We start from the raw sequence: 18,802 nt of genomic DNA on the forward strand, positions 1-18,802 counted from the left end.
GAATTTGATGTTATTTTGTTTTGCTCTTCGTTTGTTATATCAAAGTCACTTTTGTGTACAGAGTGAATGTCTTGATTTGTCGTTGTCTTTCAAAAAAAAATTAATATTAGCGTAGTCAATCTAGTTTGGTGTCAAAAATGGATGGCAAGTAGTGATAGGAATGTCATACCTCATAATCTACTTTTGGGGGATTCTTAGCACAAATTAGCTATGATAATCTAGTGCCTTCATTTACTCATATGTGTGATGTCCTATTATTGAGCAACAAGTTATGCTTCGAGCCCTAGAGAACCTAGGAAGGTTGTATCAATGTGAGAGTTTAGGACTTTTTAATTGATTGAATATGAACCTTGAGACTGACTTATTAGTGGTCCTAGTTTGGGTGAATGCAATTGATAATCTGCTTATAGCTTGATTTGTTCAAAAAATATTGTGCTTTATGTATATTGGAAAAAGTCTTAACCGCTGTAAAGAGAGAGAAAAAAAAATAATGCTCCACTATTTGGGCTACCTAGTAACTAGGAGTACGCATGTAAACTATGTTTACTTTTGCGTCAAACAATATCCCCAAATAAGAGCATGCATTTGCACTTTTATTTGTGATCTTATCAAGTAACTGGTACCTTCATAAAAATGTTGGTATTCGCATAAAAAGACAGGAATGACATCAAAAGTAGTTGGAAAAAAAGTTCATAGGAATAATGTTTGGGGGGGGGGGTCAAACACTCAAAAGAATGTAAAACAGGTTTTTGGGTGCAAGAGTGTATGATTCTAAATGATTCCCTAATTAGAGGAGAGGTAATCATTTGGTCAACCAATGAAATCAATGAGCTAAGCTTTATGACCATAGTTTAACTAGACTAGGGTAATCTGGGTTGAGATCCTTATCTTTCACATACACACACACACTTGAAGACAACCTTATAACATCTAAATGTTATTGGCAAGAAGTGTTGGAATTGAATATCAAAGAAAAATTGGGAGGCAACTTCTATATAACTCCTATCATATTGCATGACTAACCTAGGTTGTTATCTTTCTTTATTTTCTTTTCCTTTTTTTTTTTTTTTTTTTTTTTTAATTTCTTGCTTTCCTTTTATTGCTCAAGGTCGAGCAATATCTTAAGTTTGGGGGCTATGAAAACTCTATGAATTAGAGCTAATTCTAGTGATTTTATGCTTGAGATAATTTGATTTAAGAGTGATTCTCTCTGTTTCAATGATAGTTCTCAATAAATTGTGGTATAGCCAGTCTTAGTGTTTTAAGTCTTGTAAAGGCTTTTTATGTTATTTTTACATAAATTCCCCTTGAATTAATGGATGAAATTGATCAGCCATCTTTTTATCGGCATTGTAGGAAAAGAATCATAATGGATGAAGAGATGATATGAATCATAGAAGAGGAACAAAAAACATATCTAATCAATTTGTTGTAGAGAAGCTGCAACATTGCAGTAACATAATTTTTCCAAATTGAACACACGTGACGTTATCAAGTGAAAATAGAAGAAAATGTTGTAATTCTACAATTCATTTTTACCCATTCACTTAAGGAAAGTTTGAGGATAATTGAAAAGAAAATGAAGCACCAAAGGAGGCAATAAGAAGGGAGACGCTGAGAAGGGAGTTTGGCCTTCAAGAGGAGCTAGTGGAGATGGGGAGCTAGAGCATTGTCGAAGCATTCTTCTAGTTCTCTCTATTGAGTTTTATATTTTCTACTTATTCATATTATAATTGAACTCTTTTAATGGCTGCATTTATTTATTTGAATTTGAACTTTAATATGAGCTGATTTCTTATTTTGGTGGGATAATAAGAGTACTTGAACATGTGATTTGAGCTTTGATTATTCTGTTTGATTTAACTTTGTTGTAGCATAATTTATTATTAGTGTGTTGAACATGCATGTTTTTGAGTAATTTCATTTATTGATTGGTCATCCTTGAGTGAATGTTGTGGTTTTAGTTATCTAGGAAGTTAATTTGAGCTGGATCAATATTGAATCACGTGTGTTAGCTTGATCCTTACCTGAATTTAACTAATTAGCAGGTAGGATAGGGATATTCATCCACCTCACGTAGCCACCATTGGAACACAGATATAATTCGCATGTTCAGTTTAATTCCCCATAGAGAATATGATGGTTTTAGACTAGGATGTTAATGCATAAGTGGATTAAAAGATACATGTGTACAATGTTATTCCAGGTTATCTGATAAGTCTTGCACTGCAACAAAATAGCGTTCACAGTTTAGATCTAGGGGAGGAAAAATTGATTCCCGACATTTATACCACTTATTATAGTTCTTTCTAATCCGTGCTTTCCAATTTAAGATTTCTTATTTAATTCATCTGTTCTTTTAATTAATTTGTTAATCAAAGTAATTTTGTCATTCTTGTTTAAATTAATATATTTTTTACATTGAGATTCAATGATAATATTCTCCGTGGGATCGATACTTTACTTATTTTTAATACTTGATTGTGACAGGTTCCCTTGCATGGTATCTTTAAACACAAGCAAACAAATTTTTGACACCGTTATCAAGGAAATTTATCATTGTTAATCGGTGTTAATCGGTGTAAAAGTGATTTAATTAAAAAAAAAAAGGACTTAAGTCTAAATAAAGTTCTGATCAAGAACGCATTCTGCAATTTTGGAATGGGAATGTAATATGGGTACAACAAACGCAGCCTAAGCAATCCTGATATGTCAGGCCTTACATCACATGAACAGGCCGGCCGTGTATGTTTTGTGGTGTGCCACTCACCATGCAAAGTGTATAAATCGCAGGACTCAAGAACATGACAACATCATTATTTTTTGTTGACGAAACTACCCTTGTGATCTTGATTTATTTTCTTACATGTAGATCGGGAGAGAGAAGAAAACATGTTAAGAAACCCTAACCAGAAAGGCTAACATACACAGCTGTGGCAACTCCGACCGAGTAAATCCCCATAGCAATCCCCATCAAATCCCTTCCCGACCGTGTCGCAGTTCCGATTCCGATAATTCCAGCGAGTCCAATCGGGATTCTTTGGAAAATCGCTTTACTAGCGTTGGAAACGATGGCATCGGTGAAGAGTTCCAGGGCGAAAGCCTTGAACTCTAACAGATGTAGTAGAGTTCCCCCTCCGTCAGCTGGATTCTTGAATCGTTCAATAATGACTCGGATCGCTTTGTCTACCTGGGTCCGACTCGGAGGCGATGGAAGCCACTTCCTCAGAAGACGAGAGTTTTGAAGCGAAGAAGAATATATAATCCGATGAAGGCGTTCGGAAGCGGTGGCTAGTTGATAGGGCCGTACACCGGCGTCGATGTGTTGGGCCATTTCAAGGCATTCTTCGTAGACAGTGTTGCAGGCGGCGTTGAATTCCGGCGAGTCTTGAAGGCCTTTCTCCACCTTCTTCGATGCTGACAGACCCATCAGACTGTCTGAGTTTCAGAGGAGGGAGTGTGAGACAAAGGGATGGCTTAGCCGCATTAGATGCAAGATAACAAATCAATCAATTTTCACCCTAAAAAAAAAAAAAAAAAATCAATCAATTGTCGGCTGAAATTGGACGGACAAGATCTTCATAAATTAATCAAGTTCTAATCTTTTGTCTTCTTTTTTAATCATAAAAACAGAATTTTTTTTTTTTTTAGTACGAAAGTCTTCTTTATTAAGGAACAGGCAAAACCAAGGTTGAAGAACAAAGATCAATCAACCAAGGAGTGGATTGGGGCCAAACAGTCACGCCTGACAGGGACTGGGCCTTTCGGGCTAGGAAGTCAGCGACATGGTTGATCTTCCTAGAAATAAAAGAGAAAGTACATTGGGAAAAAAGGGATTGCAAGTGCAGTATATCAGAAATTATGGGATCAACAGATAAAGGTCTTGGTCTATGAGGGTGTTGAAGTAAATTGATGAGCTCTTGACAGTCTGATTCCACCATAATGTGTTGAAGGTCTTCACTTAGGCCATATAGGAGAGACGATCTAAGTGCTAGAGCTTCTCCTTGAAGTGCCGATGATCCAATTATGGGCTCTGAGACAGTAGAGATGATGTTTCCCATATGGTTTCTAATGATTAAGCCCAAGCCCAACATTTTCTTTTCTTTTGAAAAGGCCGTATCACAATTAATTTTGAAGGTACTTGGGCTTAGTGGTGTCCAACTGGCCTCCAAGGTATTTGATGTTTGACCATGGGGGGTAAGCCTTGTCTGTTGGGCCGTGGGCTTCTTTGATGACCAAAATTCTGTGTGGGCTTCAAGGGCTCGCTGAGCTACATCAACAGGGGTCCAAAGTCTTCTTTTAAACACCAAATCATTCCTTGCTAGCCACAAGTACCAACAAATAAATGAGCAAAAACTGAGAAATTTCCGGTCTTCATTTTTGTCACCCGAGCTAAGTTTAGACAGGTTGGTGTACCATTTTGCAAAGCATAGGTTCGGGTCATTTGGGGGTGTGTGGTGAAGCTCTGATGCGAACCAGGTAGCCTTAGCAAACTCACAACCCAAAAGGCAGTGTGTTGCATCCTCATATTCCTCACATCCACAGCAACATAAGGGATCAATCGGAATTTTCCTATGATGAAGTCCGGCTGCAGTAGGAAGGCCCTCTGCACATACTTTCCATAAAAAATGTTTGATTTTGGGGAGGGTGTGAAGCCTCCAAATACCTTTCCAAACCGATTTTGAAACCGTTTGCCATCTTGGAATAGAAGTGTTGGAAAGTTGTTGTTGGTATCTGTCTCTGTGCTCATTAGATAGAATATGATATGCAGATTTGACAGAGAAGACTCCATTCTTTGATGCTCCCCATACTTGCTTATCTTCTCTAGGAAAGATGCTCAAATTTATCTTCAGTATTGCTTCCATATCAGTGGGGTGAAAGTAATTTGTAAGGCATTCTTGCTTCCAAGTTCAGTTGATTGGATCAATTAGGTCCGCAACCCATGAGATGTGGCAATTTGGGGGCTTTGGGTTTAATATATGGCCTTGAGGTAAGGAGGGGACCCATTTATCATCCCAAATCCTTATTTGATCACCTTTTTCCACTCTCCACATGAGGTTGTTTGCTAGAACTTTTTTACCTTCCATTATGCTTCGCCATGCCCATGACGGTTGTCCCATTGAAGCTTCAAGAAATGACACATGTGGAAAGTAGATAGCTTTCATGAAGCTTGCCCATAGAGTGTTCGGATTTGACCATAACTTGTAAGCCACTTTGGTTAGAAGTGCCAAATTTTGTCTACTTGGATCTCGAAATCCCAAGCCACCCTCTTCTTTAGATTGGCATAATCTATCCCATGAAACCCAATGGATTTTCACTTTACCTCCATCTTCCCCCCAATAGAAATTGGCTGATTTTTCTTGATTTCATCATGGATAGCTCTAGGGATTTTGAAATGTGCACCCGCAAATTAAGGCAATGCAAAGGCCACTGATTTGAGCATAACATCTTTCCCTGCAGGTGACAGAAGTCTCAACTTCCAACTTTCCATCTTTGCTTGCACCCTTTCTTTTAAATATGAAAAAGTTTTGATCTTAAAGCCCCCAATTTCAGGTGGTAATCCAAGGTATTTGGAGGGTTCTTTCTTGTAAGATACTTTTAGAATTCTAGAAAACCACCTCCTGAACTTTGACTGGGTATTTGGGCTGAAAATAACACTGGATTTGTCCAAGTTGATGTCTTGACCACTACTCTTACAGTATCGAGTGAGTGCATCCTTCAGATTATGGACAGCTCTAAGGTTTAACTCCGAGAAAAGCAAAGTGTCATCAGCAAAAGTAAGTGAGAGATGGGTGGTGCTCTATTTTTTATCCGAATACCTTTGATATTTCCCATGTCTTCTCCCTTTTTGATAAGAGCAGTCAGACCTTGAGCACATAGAATGAATAGAGCTGGTGAAAGGGGGTCTCCTTGTCTTAAGCCCCTTGTAGGGACAAATGTGAAACCCAGCCCTAACCTTGACCCGGAAACCTTGTTATTTGTAGGTCCGATGACCCGAAGTAAAGTAAGAAGTCAGCTTTGGGCCATCCCAGTAGAGGACTTGGTGTCTGGCTTTGAATCCATGAAGGTTGATGATGAGGTTCTATTTATGGAAACTGAATCCTGATGAAGATCTAATTAGTTGATGGACTTGGAGTGCTCTCTATCTTGGTTTGAAGGCATTTCTACCTACTAGGTAAGTCACTTGACTTGTGTGCAAAACCCCTTTAGGTTTGGATTTGATCTGGGCCTTCAATTCCCCTGTTTTGGCCTTGTCGTCGGCATTGGTCGACCGATTGGTCGACCGGGCCAGTCGACCAATCCACTCGACCAATGAGTGCTGTCTTTGGCAATTAGGTTGATTCTTGCTCTATTTAAGTCCAACCTCGAGTCCACTTCGTATTTGCTGCCTCCAAACCCTCTGGAACGAACCAAAGACCTCTGCAAGTCATCTCTCTTGCATCCTTGGTGTTTTCTTGACGGATCTTCGTCGGAACTCTTCTTTTTGCATCAAAAGGTATGTCTACTCTCTCTTCTTCTCCTCCATCTTTGTTTTTCTTTCCTTTTTGAGTTGAGACAGTAGAAGAGATGCTGCATCCTCTGTTGCAAACATCTCTCGAACATGTTCTCATGATCATCCTAAGGATTTGAGGCTAGAACAATGATCTTAACCATGATCATTGCAAGCTTTTGAAGGATTCATGATCAAACCATGATTTAATCTCTGATAATCTTCTAATCTGAATTCTGATCTCTTTGGATCTTCTTTCATTGATCATGTTAGTGATTAATGGTTGTGTTTTCTTTCCATGATCCATAACCCATAGAATTCTAGTTGTTCTCTTCTACCTTACTATGTGTTCTTCATGATGCATGATAGTTACATATATGGTAGGTTTTATTTCCTTATTTAGATTTATGCTTCTAAGCCTTATTCCATGAAGACCTATGCATGTTTTCATGTTTTCATTACCAAAAGCAATGATCCATCCTCCTATAGTTCTTGTCTTTGTTTTCTATTTCAAATTCATCAAGATCCATGTTTGAGTTAATTATGGTAACTTTTTGTTTCCTAATTTGGATCTTGATACCTTGATTTGATTAGTGTTTTGAGGTCCCCTATATGTTAGAATACTACTGAAGTAGTCTACCCCTTGATTAGTACCCTTTTGAACCACCAAATTCGGATTTCATATCTTAAAACTCTGATTTTATAGGCTTATCGTCTCGCATTGGTCGACTGATTGGTCGACTGGACCACTCGACCAATCCACTCGACCAATGAGTACAGCAACTCCAGATTTGGTCTGTTTCGGATGTTTTGATATCTTTTCTGTTAGGGATCTTTCCTAATATGTTGTATATACTTGTTTAGGACCTTCTTCTCAAGTTTGCCAAGATCTTACTTGATTTCTTAGGATTCTTTGCGAGTTATAAAAGGTAAGGATGGTTATTTCCTTAATTACATAGATAGCATGAATCTAGTTTCTATATTTTAATATCATTAATATGTTTCCTAAATTAGATTCTTACAATGATATACTACTGTTGCATAACTTTGATTACAGTAGCATTACTTATTCATATTGAATTGATTCATGTATGATTTACTTACCAATGTTATACAAGTGATTGTAATACTGATTTCTTTCCATATATGTAGTTACCATATATGTGATGATGTGAATTGATGCATGTGTATGCTTACGTATGGTTTGGAAAGGAGAGGTGTCCTTTCGACACTTCTGTCCTTGGACTACTACGGGAATATTATGGGATGTTTCCGGAGATGCCCTCTGGACACCTTCCTAAACTGTTGGATGACATATCTAGGATTGTCTAGTAGTGTTTGGCTAGGATGTCCTGTTATGTCGACCCTAATCGGAGGGGTATTGAGACCGAACGACCCGTGGTAGCAATGGGGATTCATGGGCGCTCAAGACCGGTAACCAACCCGTGAGAGGACAGGAATCACATTGTGGGGGCCATTTGTTGGTAGGGTTGCATATGATTAGACTTGGGCTCACGGGCGCTTAAGACCGGTAACCAACCCGTGAGAGGACGTGAGAGCTTCTCGTTTACCATATGTGGATAACCAATAGGGTTGATGAGTCCGTAGTCCGAGTTGGTCGGTGCCATAGGATACGCTGACTCTAGTGTGAAGGATACCGGAAAGGATCGTCAGGGACGAGGAATGGAAGTATCTGGATCCGACTTGATGTAACCAAGTAGAAGACTTGCATTTGGCTAGGTTTTACCCCGACATGCGCCAAGATACTTATACCAAATGGTTGTGAGAGAGTGTGTTGACTTAACCCCCTGCCAAGGTTTGTCCCGAGGGATGAAGGACCCATTACCAATCGGCTGCTCAAGACCGGTGAAATGATCCGTGAGAGAATCCAAGATATCTTAAATGGTTGAGGATGTGAGTGGACTTTCCTAAAGAAGTACGGTGCTATGACTTAAAGCATGTCTGCCAATAGAGACCAGCATACATAGAGTTAGATTCATTCATTCATTGTTTGTCTCATATCATATTGCATTTATGATTGTTCTGGAATCCTGCCATTTATGTTATTATGGATTTTAATCGCCTTACTTGGGTTTCTTTGAAACTCATTCCTTTATTGTACAATGTTGTTAGACTATCCTGCAGTACCGAGTACTATGACGGTCCCTATGAAGAAGCGCAAGGCGAAGAGACATATCTCCAGGGAAGGTGATTGCGGTTACCACAATTACTCTGAAGATCCCGCGAGTGGTTATGCTCCGTACGATGCTTAGTCCGACCATTGAGTGGAAGCGTCCTTGTGCTATTTATGAGATTTACACTTACAAGGATGTTGTCTATAAAGTGGAGAATAATTTAGTTACCCAATGTACTTGCTACTGGGATTAGATTTTGTCTAGTTTATTCTTTAGAGCTACTTTTCCGCTGGATGTAAAGTGGGATTTTTGCTTCACTTTACTTATCTGTTTGATACTCTAATTATATCTATTATTCTGATTCGTTTATGATTCATTCTTTCATTATTGGATCTATGATTTATCTTCCGCACTCTTGTTATGATTGTTCATGATTATGTTATTGTTTATGTGGGAGGTTGATCACTCGATACCTGATCTTCGGGCTGTGGATCACACTCTCGGGTATGTCAGATAGGGTACCGGCTGGGAGGGCGTGACAACAATAGAGCTGCTAATGTTCCCATTTACTAAGAGCTTATAAGAGACTGATGAAATGCTATTCATGACCATAGAGACCCAATGATAATCAAAGCCAAATTTCAATAAAATAGCTTGAATATAAGGCCACTCTAACCTGTCATAAGCTTTCTTCATATCTAGCTTAAGCCCCAAGAATCTTTTTTTTCCTTTCTTCCTCTTCTTTATGTAGTGGAAAAGTTCATGCGCCATGAAGATGTTATCTGAGATCAGCCTGGAAGGGATGAAAGCGGATTGTACCGGATCTACCAATTGCGGAAGCACATCTTGTAGTCTACGAACCATTATCTTGGAAACCACCTTAGCCGCAACACCTCCTAGACTGATTGGTCGAAATTTATCTGCAGAATCTGGGGAGGGGATCTTAGGAATAAGACAAATATAAGAAACATTAAGGTTAGGCTCCATATACCTCGAAGTAAAGTACTCATTGATAAAGGTGATGAGACTAGATTGAGTACAGTCCCATAAGGATTGAAAAAAAAGAGGTGGCAGTCCATCAGGGCCTGGTGCCTTTAGAGAAGCCATGGAGAAAAGGGTGCTTTTAATCTCATCCACAGTGGGTCGTGCCAATAGCTTCATGTTCATCTCAGCTGTAACACATGGGTGTATACCATCTAGGACTTGATGAAGAGCATGCTGGTCAATTGGTTCAGATTGGAAAGCTTTGGAGAAGTGATTTGTGAGTATACCAATGATTTGCTTCTTATTTGTTGTCCATACCCCATTTGTATCCTTCAATTTAAGAATCTTATTTGATTGTCTTCTTTGAAGGGTTGTGACATGAAAGAAGGCTGTGTTTTTGTCACCTTCTTTTAACCAAGAGATTCTTGATTTCTGCATCCATATGAGTTCTTCTCTAGAGAGTTCTTCAACAAGCATATTCTCCAAAATATTAATTTCATTGTGTGAATATTTTGGACCCTTTTGGCATTGCATCCGCTCCAACTTGGCTGAGAGAGACTTGATGTTGTCTTGCACTTTCCCAAAAACCTCCTTGTTCCATTTTTTAAACTTCATTTGAGTGGCACCCATTTTCTTTTGAAGTTGTTCAACAGCTGTACCTTCCATTTTTTGCTCCTAAAAACAGAAATTGCATCTAGTAAGTTGTTAAAATGTTACCGCTCCTAGTAGGAGTTTATCTAAATTGTTATAGCAATTAGAGTCTAAGGTTTTAGTAGCCTTAATATTAAAAGTTTGCATTAATGTAGGGGATTTAAAAGTCAAAATGCTGAATGATCTCTCTGTAGTAGAATTTTTGTCGAAAGAGTAGTGTATAGTATCGGCCAAGCATGTTGTTTTAGAAGCTAAAAAAATAATTATTTTTTTCTTTTTCGGGATAAACTGTAGTCAATTGACTCATGTGCGAACGCCCCAAATCTTGGTTATTAGTATCACTTAACCAAGGATGGGATGAAGCCCATATCCTCCTTTCAAAAGAGGAACGGGCCTTACACAATAAGGAATCCGCTAGTTGATTGGATCTCTTGTGAAAAAAGATTGATGCATCCAAAATCTAACTAAACCACCGAACTTCTCCACAATCTGTAGAATAGGGTTAGAGTGTGGACTGACCTTGGGTGGTCAGGAAGTTGTATGTAACTTTATAAGTTAATAAGTACGCAATACTGGGAGGCTCTATGAATGATAGAACCTTAAGATCAAGTTTTGTGGAATTTAATTACCTCTAGCGTGAGTGAGTTTGGGGTGTGTTTATAGTCATCACCTTTCAAGGGGGGGGGTCATTGGATGGAGGAGGCTTACTTTGCTCTTGATTGTATGATGTTTGTCTAGAGTTGGATTCCTTCTGGAGGGCTCTTGGTCCAATCCCTCATGTATAGGCAAGAGTTCTTCTCGTATTGGGATCTCGATATCCTTGGGATAAGAAATTCCCTAGTCATTGGATTCTTCGCAGGATCCTCGAAGTCCCCTTATTGGGTTTACTTTTCTTTCACTTTCGCATTCACCGTGATAGGGGTCCAACAACCAGCCTGACAACATGCACGGTTCAACCATGTCGACTCTTATTCCATTTCCACAACTATCACAAGCCTGGAAGCCCCCGTTTGACAGATCATGTTTTCTTCGTCAGTTTGTTGTTGATGCGGATCAATTATGCTTCTGTATCCAACTGAGCCTCCTCTCGTATCCGGGACGATGAGTCCTGCAAGAAAGGTTAGATGCGGGCTTGCTTGTGTGCCGGGCAGCCGCCTCCGATGGCAAAGTCAGATAACGAACAGAGTGAGGTCTTGTGCAAAAGCTACACAAGATTATACTCAGAGTGTATTGATTGCTTACCGGAGGGGTATGTCTTTGCTTTTATATTGTAAGTGTTACCTTTTATATATTTGGTAAGTTAGCCAAACAAGGGCTATTGTTTCTCCTAGGATCATGCTTCCTTGTCGTTGGTACCATTCAATCAGCTGCTGAGTTGACCTTCTATATCAAGGATGATTGCTATATATGTGGTGTATGTTACGCTTTTGGTCATGGATGATCGGCATCTTTCCCAATTAACTAGCATGTGGAGCCCCATCCGGGTCAGACCCAGTTGGGTAGAAATCTTCCGTATCAGAAGCCCCCTATCCCGGACGTTGTTTACATCGTGCGGGATAGCAAGGAAGATTAAAAAAGGTGCAAGTCCTTATGGAAGGTGCAAGATGAATGGGATTGACCCAATTCAAATTATTACCCTAAAATAAGGTGTTACCTTAAAAAAGGTGCAAGTCCTTATGGAAGGCGCAAGATAAATGGGATTGACCCGATTCAAATTATTACCTTAAAAAAGGTGCAAGCCCTTATGGAAGGTGCAAGATGAATGGGATTGACCCGATTCAAATTATTACCTTAAAAAAGGTGTTACCTTAAAAAGGTGTAAGTCCTTATGGAAGGCGCAAGATGAATGGGATTGACCCGATTTAAATTATTACCTTAAAAAAGGTGTTACCTTAAAAAAGGTGTAAGTCCTTATGGAAGGCGCAAGATGAATGGGATTGACCTGATTCAAATTATTACCTTAAAAAAGGTGTTACCTTAAAAAATGTGCAAGTCCTTATGGAAGGAGCAAGATGAATGGGATTGACCCGATTCAAATTATTACCTTAAAAAAGGTGTTACCTTAAAAAAGGTGCAAGTCCTTATGGAAGGTGCAAGATGAATGGGATTGACCCGATTCAAATTATTACCTTAAAAAAGGTGTTACCTTAAAAAATGTGCAAGATGAATGGGATTGACCCGATTCAAATTATTGCCTTAAAGACACTGTTTCATAAACACTGGCTTGTTTTTGGCACTTACGTAACAATGTCCCGTATGTTTTGGGCTTATCTGTTAGTAAGACTTCCAAAAGTCCCTGGTGTGTAATGCCACTCCAAAGTGTGTTGTACGCCACCCGATCATCAAAATTCTCGATCTCAATGGTTACTTCATCGAAACGTTTCAAGATATCCCAAATGGATTCATTCCGCCCTTGCCTTATAGCAAATAAGCTATCAGACGTCTTCTTGCTTCCGATTGCACTTCTAAACCGGGCTATGAATTTTCCGGCAAGTTCCCTGAAATTGTGGATGGATCCGGGTTGAAGACCACTAAACCACTTAATGGCCGGGCCCTTCAACGAGGCTGGGAACGTTAGGCAGAGTAGCTCATCTTCCCGAACTAGAACAATCATTCTTGACTTGAAATAACTGATATGCTCCTTCGAGTTCGTTTTTCCTTCGAATGGAGTAAAGGTAGGCATAATGAAATTCTGAGGAAGAGGTAAATTCATGATCTCATCTGAGAATGACTCTCAATCAACCACATCCAAATCCTCGTCGCGATCTCGATCCTCCAATTTGCGCTCGACCTCTGCCATCATCTTCCAAAGGCGATTTTGCCTAACTCCATTCCTGCCTGATTCAACGCTGTTTTCTTTTCTGGATTGAGTTCGAGCAACTGAGACCCTCGATCGGGTTGATTGAGAATGACTTTCTCCTTGGTGCTCCATTTCTTCCTGACGGCTTCTTTGACGATGGTCGGGACCAGCATGACTGAACCTCTGACCTTCGTCAAGTCTTCCTTTCAGAATCCTCCCTTTTGGCCGGGATCTTCTTGCATTTTGGAAGGCCCTTCAGTAGCCTTCCCGTCTGAGTGTTACGCCTTGGTCCTTGCTCAATTCTAACTTTATGGACCAAGCCCCGCAACACCCTTTGCATCTCGATCATTCCCTTGCGGAGCTCGTCCACATCCGCTGTCGTAGCATACCCCTGAGGGCCTCGGGATGTGCCTTGCCAGTTTGGATTTTCAACGACCAGGTTCCCCTCGGGAGGATCCTGTTCCACTCGGGTTGAGTGGACTCCAATGTCTTGATGTGTTTGATCTTCGGGAATCTGATTCCCTCCAGTATTTTCTATTCGGGAACGTCCATAATTTCCTCCTCATCTTGGCATGACTTGAAGATTTTGTCGTTCCCACAGACTGCGCCACACTGATGCGGATCAGTTATGCTTCTGTATCCGATTGAGCCTCCTCTCGTATCCGGGATGATGAGTCCTGCAAGAAAGGTTAGATGCGGGCCGGCTTGTGTGCCGGGCAGCCGCCTCTGATGGCAAAGTTAGATAATGAACAGAGTGAGGTCTCGTGCAAAAGCTACACAAGATTATACTCAGAGTGTATTGGTTGTTTACCGGAGGAGTATGTCTCTGCTTTTATATTGTAAGTGTTACCTTTTATGTATTTGGTAAGTTAGCCCGACAAGGGCTATTGTTTCTCCTAGGATCATGCTTCCTTGTCGTTGGTCCCATTCAATCAGCTGCTGAGTTGACCTTCTATATCAAGGATGATTGCTATATATGTGGCGTATGTTACGCTTTTGGTCATGGATGATCGGCATCTTTCCCGATTAACTAGCGTGTGGAGCCCCATCCGGGTCAGACCCGGTCGGGTAGAAATCTTCCGTATCATAAGCCCCCTATCCCGGACGTTGTTTACATCGTGCGGGATAGCAAGAAAGATTAAAAAAGGTGCAAGTCCTTATGGAAGGCGCAAGATGAATGGGATTGACCCAATTCAAATTATTACCTTAAAAAAGGTGTTACCTTAAAAAAGGTGCAAGTCCTTATGGAAGGCGCAAGATGAATGGGATTGACCCGATTCAAATTATTACCTTAAGAAAGGTGTAAGTCCTTATGGAAGGCGCAAGATGAATGTGATTGACCCGATTTAAATTATTACCTTAAAAAAGGTGTTACCTTGAAAAAGGTGTAAGTCTTAATGGAAAGTGCAAGATGAATGGGATTGACCCGATTCAAATTATTACCTTAAAAAAGGTGTTTCCTTAAAAAAGGTGCAAGTCCTTATGGAAGGCGCAAGATGAATGGGATTGACCCGATTCAAATTATTACCTTAAAAAAGGTGTAAGTCCCTATGGAAGGCGCAAGATGAATGGGATTGACCCAATTCAAATTATTACCTTAAAAAATGTGTTACTTTAAAAAAGGTGTAAGTCCTTATGGAAGGCGCAAGATGAATGGGATTGACCCGATTCAAATTATTACCTTAAAAAAGGTGTTACCTTAAAAAAGGTGCAAGTCCATATGGAAGGTGCAAGATGAATGGGATTGACCCGATTCAAATTATTACCTTCAAAAAGGTGTTACCTTAAAAAAGGTGCAAGTCCTTATGGAAGGCGCAAGATGAATGGGATTGACCCGATTCAAATTATTACCTTAAGAAAGGTGTAAGTCCTTATGGAAGGCGCAAGATGAATGTGATTGACCCAATTCAAATTATTACCTTAAAAAAGGTGTTACCTTGAAAAAGGTGTAAGTCCTTATGGAAAGTGCAAGATGAATGGGATTGACCCGATTCAAATTATTACCTTAAAAAAGGTGTTTCCTTAAAAAAGGTGCAAGTCCTTATGGAAGACGCAAGATGAATGGGATTGACCCGATTCAAATTATTACCTTAAAAAAGGTGTATGTCCTTATGGAAGGCGCAAGATGAATGGGATTGACCCAATTCAAATTATTACCTTAAAAAATGTGTTACCTTAAAAAAGGTGTAACTCCTTATGGAAGGCGCAAGATGAATGGGATTGACCCGATTCAAATTATTACCTTAAAAAAGGTGTTACCTTAACAAAGGTGCAAGTCCTTATGGAAGGCGCAAGATGAATGGGATTGACCCGATTCAAATTATTACCTTAAAAAAGGTGTTACCTTAAAAAAGATGTAAGTCCTTATGGAAGGCGCAAGATGGTTGGGATTAACCCGATTCAAATTGTTACCTTAAAAAAGGTGCAAGTCCTTATGGAAGGCGCAAGATGAATGGGATTGACCCGCAAGATGAAGCGGATCAATTATGCTTCTGGATCCGACAGAGCCTCCTCTTGTATCCGGGACGATGAGTCCTGCAAGAAAGGTTAGATGCGGGCCGGCTTGTGTGCCGGGCAGCCGCCTCGGATGGCAAAGTCAGATACTGAACAGAGTGAGGTCTCGTGCAAAAACTACACAAGATTATACTCAGAGTGTATTGGTTGCTTACCGGACGGGTATGTCTCTGCTTTTATATTGTAAGTGTTAACTTTTATGTATTTGGTAAGTTAGCCCGACAAGGGCTATTGTTTCTCCTAGGATCGTGCTTCGTTGTCGTTGGTCCCATTCAATCAGCTGCTCAGTTGACCTTCTATATCAAGGATGATTGCTATATATGTGGCATATGTTACGCTTTTGGTCATGGATGATCGGCATCTTTCCCGATTAACTAGCATGTGGAGCCCCATCCGGGTTAGACTCGGTCGGGTAGAAATCTTCCGTATCATAAGCCCCCTATCCTGGATGTTGTTTACATCGTGCGGGATAACAAGGAAGATTAAAAAAGGTGCAAGTCCTTATGGAAGTGCAAGATGAATGAGATTGACCCAATTCAAATTATTACCTTAAAAATGGTGCAAGAGTCCTTATGGAAGGCGCAAGATGAATGGGATTGACCCGATTCAAATTATTACCTTAAAAAAGGTGGTACCTTAAAAAGGTGTAAGTCCTTATGGAAGGTGCAAGATGAATGGGATTGATTCGATTCAAATTATTACCTTAGAAAAGGTGTTACCTTAAAAAAGGTGCAAGTCCTTATGGAAGGCGCAAGATCAATGGTATTGACCCGATTGAAATTATTACCTTAAAAAAGGTGCAAGATGAATGGGATTGACCCGATTCTAATTATTACCTTAAAAAAAGGTGCGTCCTTATGGAAGGCGCAAGATGAATGGGATTGACCCGATTCAAATTATTACCTTAAAAAAGGTGTTACCTTAAAAAAGGTACAAGTCCTTATGGAAGGCGCAAGATGAATGGGATTGACCCAATTCAAATTATTACCTTAAAAAAGGTAAGTTAGTAAGACTTCCAAAAGTCCCTTGTGTGTAATGCCACTCCAAAGTGCGTTGTACGCCACCCGATCATCAAAATTCTCGATCTCGATGGTTACTTCATCGAAACGTTTCAGGAAATCCCAAATGGATTCATTCCGCCCTTGCCTTATAGCGAATAAACTATCAGACGTCTTCTTGCTTCCGATCGCACTTCTAAACCGGGCTATGAATTTTCCGGCAAGTTCCCTAAAATTATGGATGGATCCGGGTTGAAGACCACTAAGCCACTTAATGGCTGGGCCCTTCAACGAGGCCGGGAAAGTTCTGCATAGTAGCTCATCTTCTCGAACTAGAACAGTCATTCTTGACTTGAAATAATTGATATGCTCCTTCGGGCTCGTTTTTCCTTCGAATGGTGTAAAGGTAGGCGTAATGAAATTCTGAGGAAGAGGTAAATTCATGATCTCATCTGAGAATGGTTCTCGATCAACCACGTCCAAATCCTCGTCGCGGTCCCGATCTTCCAATTTGCGCTCGACCTCTGCCATCCTCTTCCGAAGGCTATTTTACCTAACTCCATTCCCGCCTGATTCAGTGTTGTTTTCTTTTTCTGGATTGAGTCTGGGCAACTGAGACCCTCGATTGGGGTTATTGAGGATGACTGTCTCCTTGGTGCTCCATTTCTTCCCGACGGCTTCTTTGATGATGGTCTGGACCAGCATGACTGGACCTCCGACCTTCGTCAGGACTTCCTTTCAGGATCCTCCCTCTTGGCCGGGATCTTCTTGCATTTTGGAAGGCTCTCAGTAGCCTTCCCGTCTGAGTGTTACGCCTTGGTCCTTGCTCAACTCTAACTTGATGGACCAAGCCCCGCAACACCCTTTGCATCTCGATCATTCCTTTGCAGAGCTCGTCCATATCTGCTACACCCTTGAGGGCCTCGGGATGTGCATTTCCCGTTTGGATTTTCAACGACCAGGTTCCCCTCGGGATGATCCTGTTCCACTCGGGTTGAGTGGACTCCATCGTCTTGATGTGTTTGATCTTCGGGAATCTGATTCCCGCCAACATTTTCTATTCGGGAACGTCCATTATTTCCTCCTCGTCTTGGCATGACTTGAAGATTTTTCCGTTCCCACAGACTGCGCCAAACTAATGAGGATCAATTATGCTTCTGGATCCGACTGAGCCTCCTCTCGTATCCGGAACGATGAGTCCTGCAAGAAAGGTTAGATGCGGGTCGGTTTGTGTGCCGGGCAGCAGCCTCCGATGACAAAGTCAGATAATGAACAGAGTGAGGTCTCGTGCAAAAGCTACACAAGATTATACTCAGAGTGTATTGGTTGCTTACCGGAGGGGTATGTCTCTGTTTTTATATTGTAAGTGTTACCTTTTATGTATTTGGTAAGTTAGCCCGACAAGGGCTATTGTTTCTCCTAGGATCATGCTTCCTTGTCGTTGGTCCCATTCAATCAGCTGCTAAGTTGACCTTCTATATCAAGGATGATTGCTATATATGTGGCGTATGTTACGCTTTTGGTCATGGATGATCGGCATCTTTCCCGATTAACTAGCATGTGGAGCCTCATCCGGGTCAAACCCGGTTGGGTAGAAATCTTCCGTATCAGTTGTGATGTCTACTAAGCATATCATGTCATTACCTTTGGATCATGAATCCGGATCAGCACCCCTGTCAGGGAGCACCCACCACAAAATTGGTGGGCCCCACAGCTGAAAGAAGGAAAAAAACGCCCATCACCCACCCCTGGCCCCTGTATTTTGGGGTGGAAAAATCGTCGGGGAGATGGGGTCGCAGATCTGGACTCTTGGATCATCTCCTCCCGACGGACTCAAACAACCCTGTTTGTAACTGAGGAAGTCCAACATGTGTCATCATAATGACACTGCTATTGGAGGTCTCAAGCCACGTTGCATAGTATATGGACCAAGCCACCTTTACCGTGTGTCCTAACACGTACAGATGCCATTATGGCACATTGGTTATGCGAACGGACGCGTCATCTAGGCTACAAATCCTTTCTTATTTGGGTTATTAGCTTCGGTCACGTGATCTAGGCTTCGGATCCTTTCTTATTTGAGTGATCAATTTGAAATTTGTGGCATGTATAAGGGGGGGGGGGTGTCATCTCAACCTCCTTCACTTCTGCTTCTCTCTTGCACGTTTGGTGTTCCTATGCAACCTTACTGTCATTCTTAGCTTTGGTGTTATCTCTATTGTTATTTCAT

General features: G+C 40.8%; 2 protein-coding genes across 2 annotated transcripts; both read right to left on the reverse strand.

Moving 5' to 3' along the window:
* Positions 1–2,618: 2,618 nt before the first annotated feature.
* LOC149012175 (uncharacterized) lies at positions 2,619–3,514 on the reverse strand. Its single transcript, XM_089159829.1, has one exon. The coding sequence runs from the start codon at positions 3,428–3,430 to the stop codon at positions 2,906–2,908; it is 525 nt and encodes a 174-aa protein (XP_089015955.1). The 5' UTR covers positions 3,431–3,514; the 3' UTR covers positions 2,619–2,905.
* A 13,049-nt stretch (positions 3,515–16,563) lies between these two features.
* On the reverse strand, positions 16,564–17,103 carry LOC149012176 (uncharacterized). Its single transcript, XM_089157547.1, has one exon. The coding sequence runs from the start codon at positions 17,101–17,103 to the stop codon at positions 16,564–16,566; it is 540 nt and encodes a 179-aa protein (XP_089013673.1).
* Positions 17,104–18,802: the final 1,699 nt, after the last annotated feature.

The sequence above is a fragment of the Hakea prostrata genome, chromosome 6, assembly GCF_041222555.1.
Source record: "Hakea prostrata isolate BN-2017 chromosome 6, UWA_Hpros_2, whole genome shotgun sequence".
Classification (NCBI taxonomy): Eukaryota; Viridiplantae; Streptophyta; class Magnoliopsida; order Proteales; family Proteaceae; genus Hakea; species Hakea prostrata.

What these genes read in the sequence shown, in the direction of transcription:
- LOC149012176 (XM_089157547.1), bottom strand. Translation starts at nt 17,103, where the DNA reads ATGGCAGAGGTCGAGCGCAAATTGGAAGATCGGGACCGCGACGAGGAT.
- LOC149012175 (XM_089159829.1), bottom strand. Translation starts at nt 3,430, where the DNA reads ATGGGTCTGTCAGCATCGAAGAAGGTGGAGAAAGGCCTTCAAGACTCG.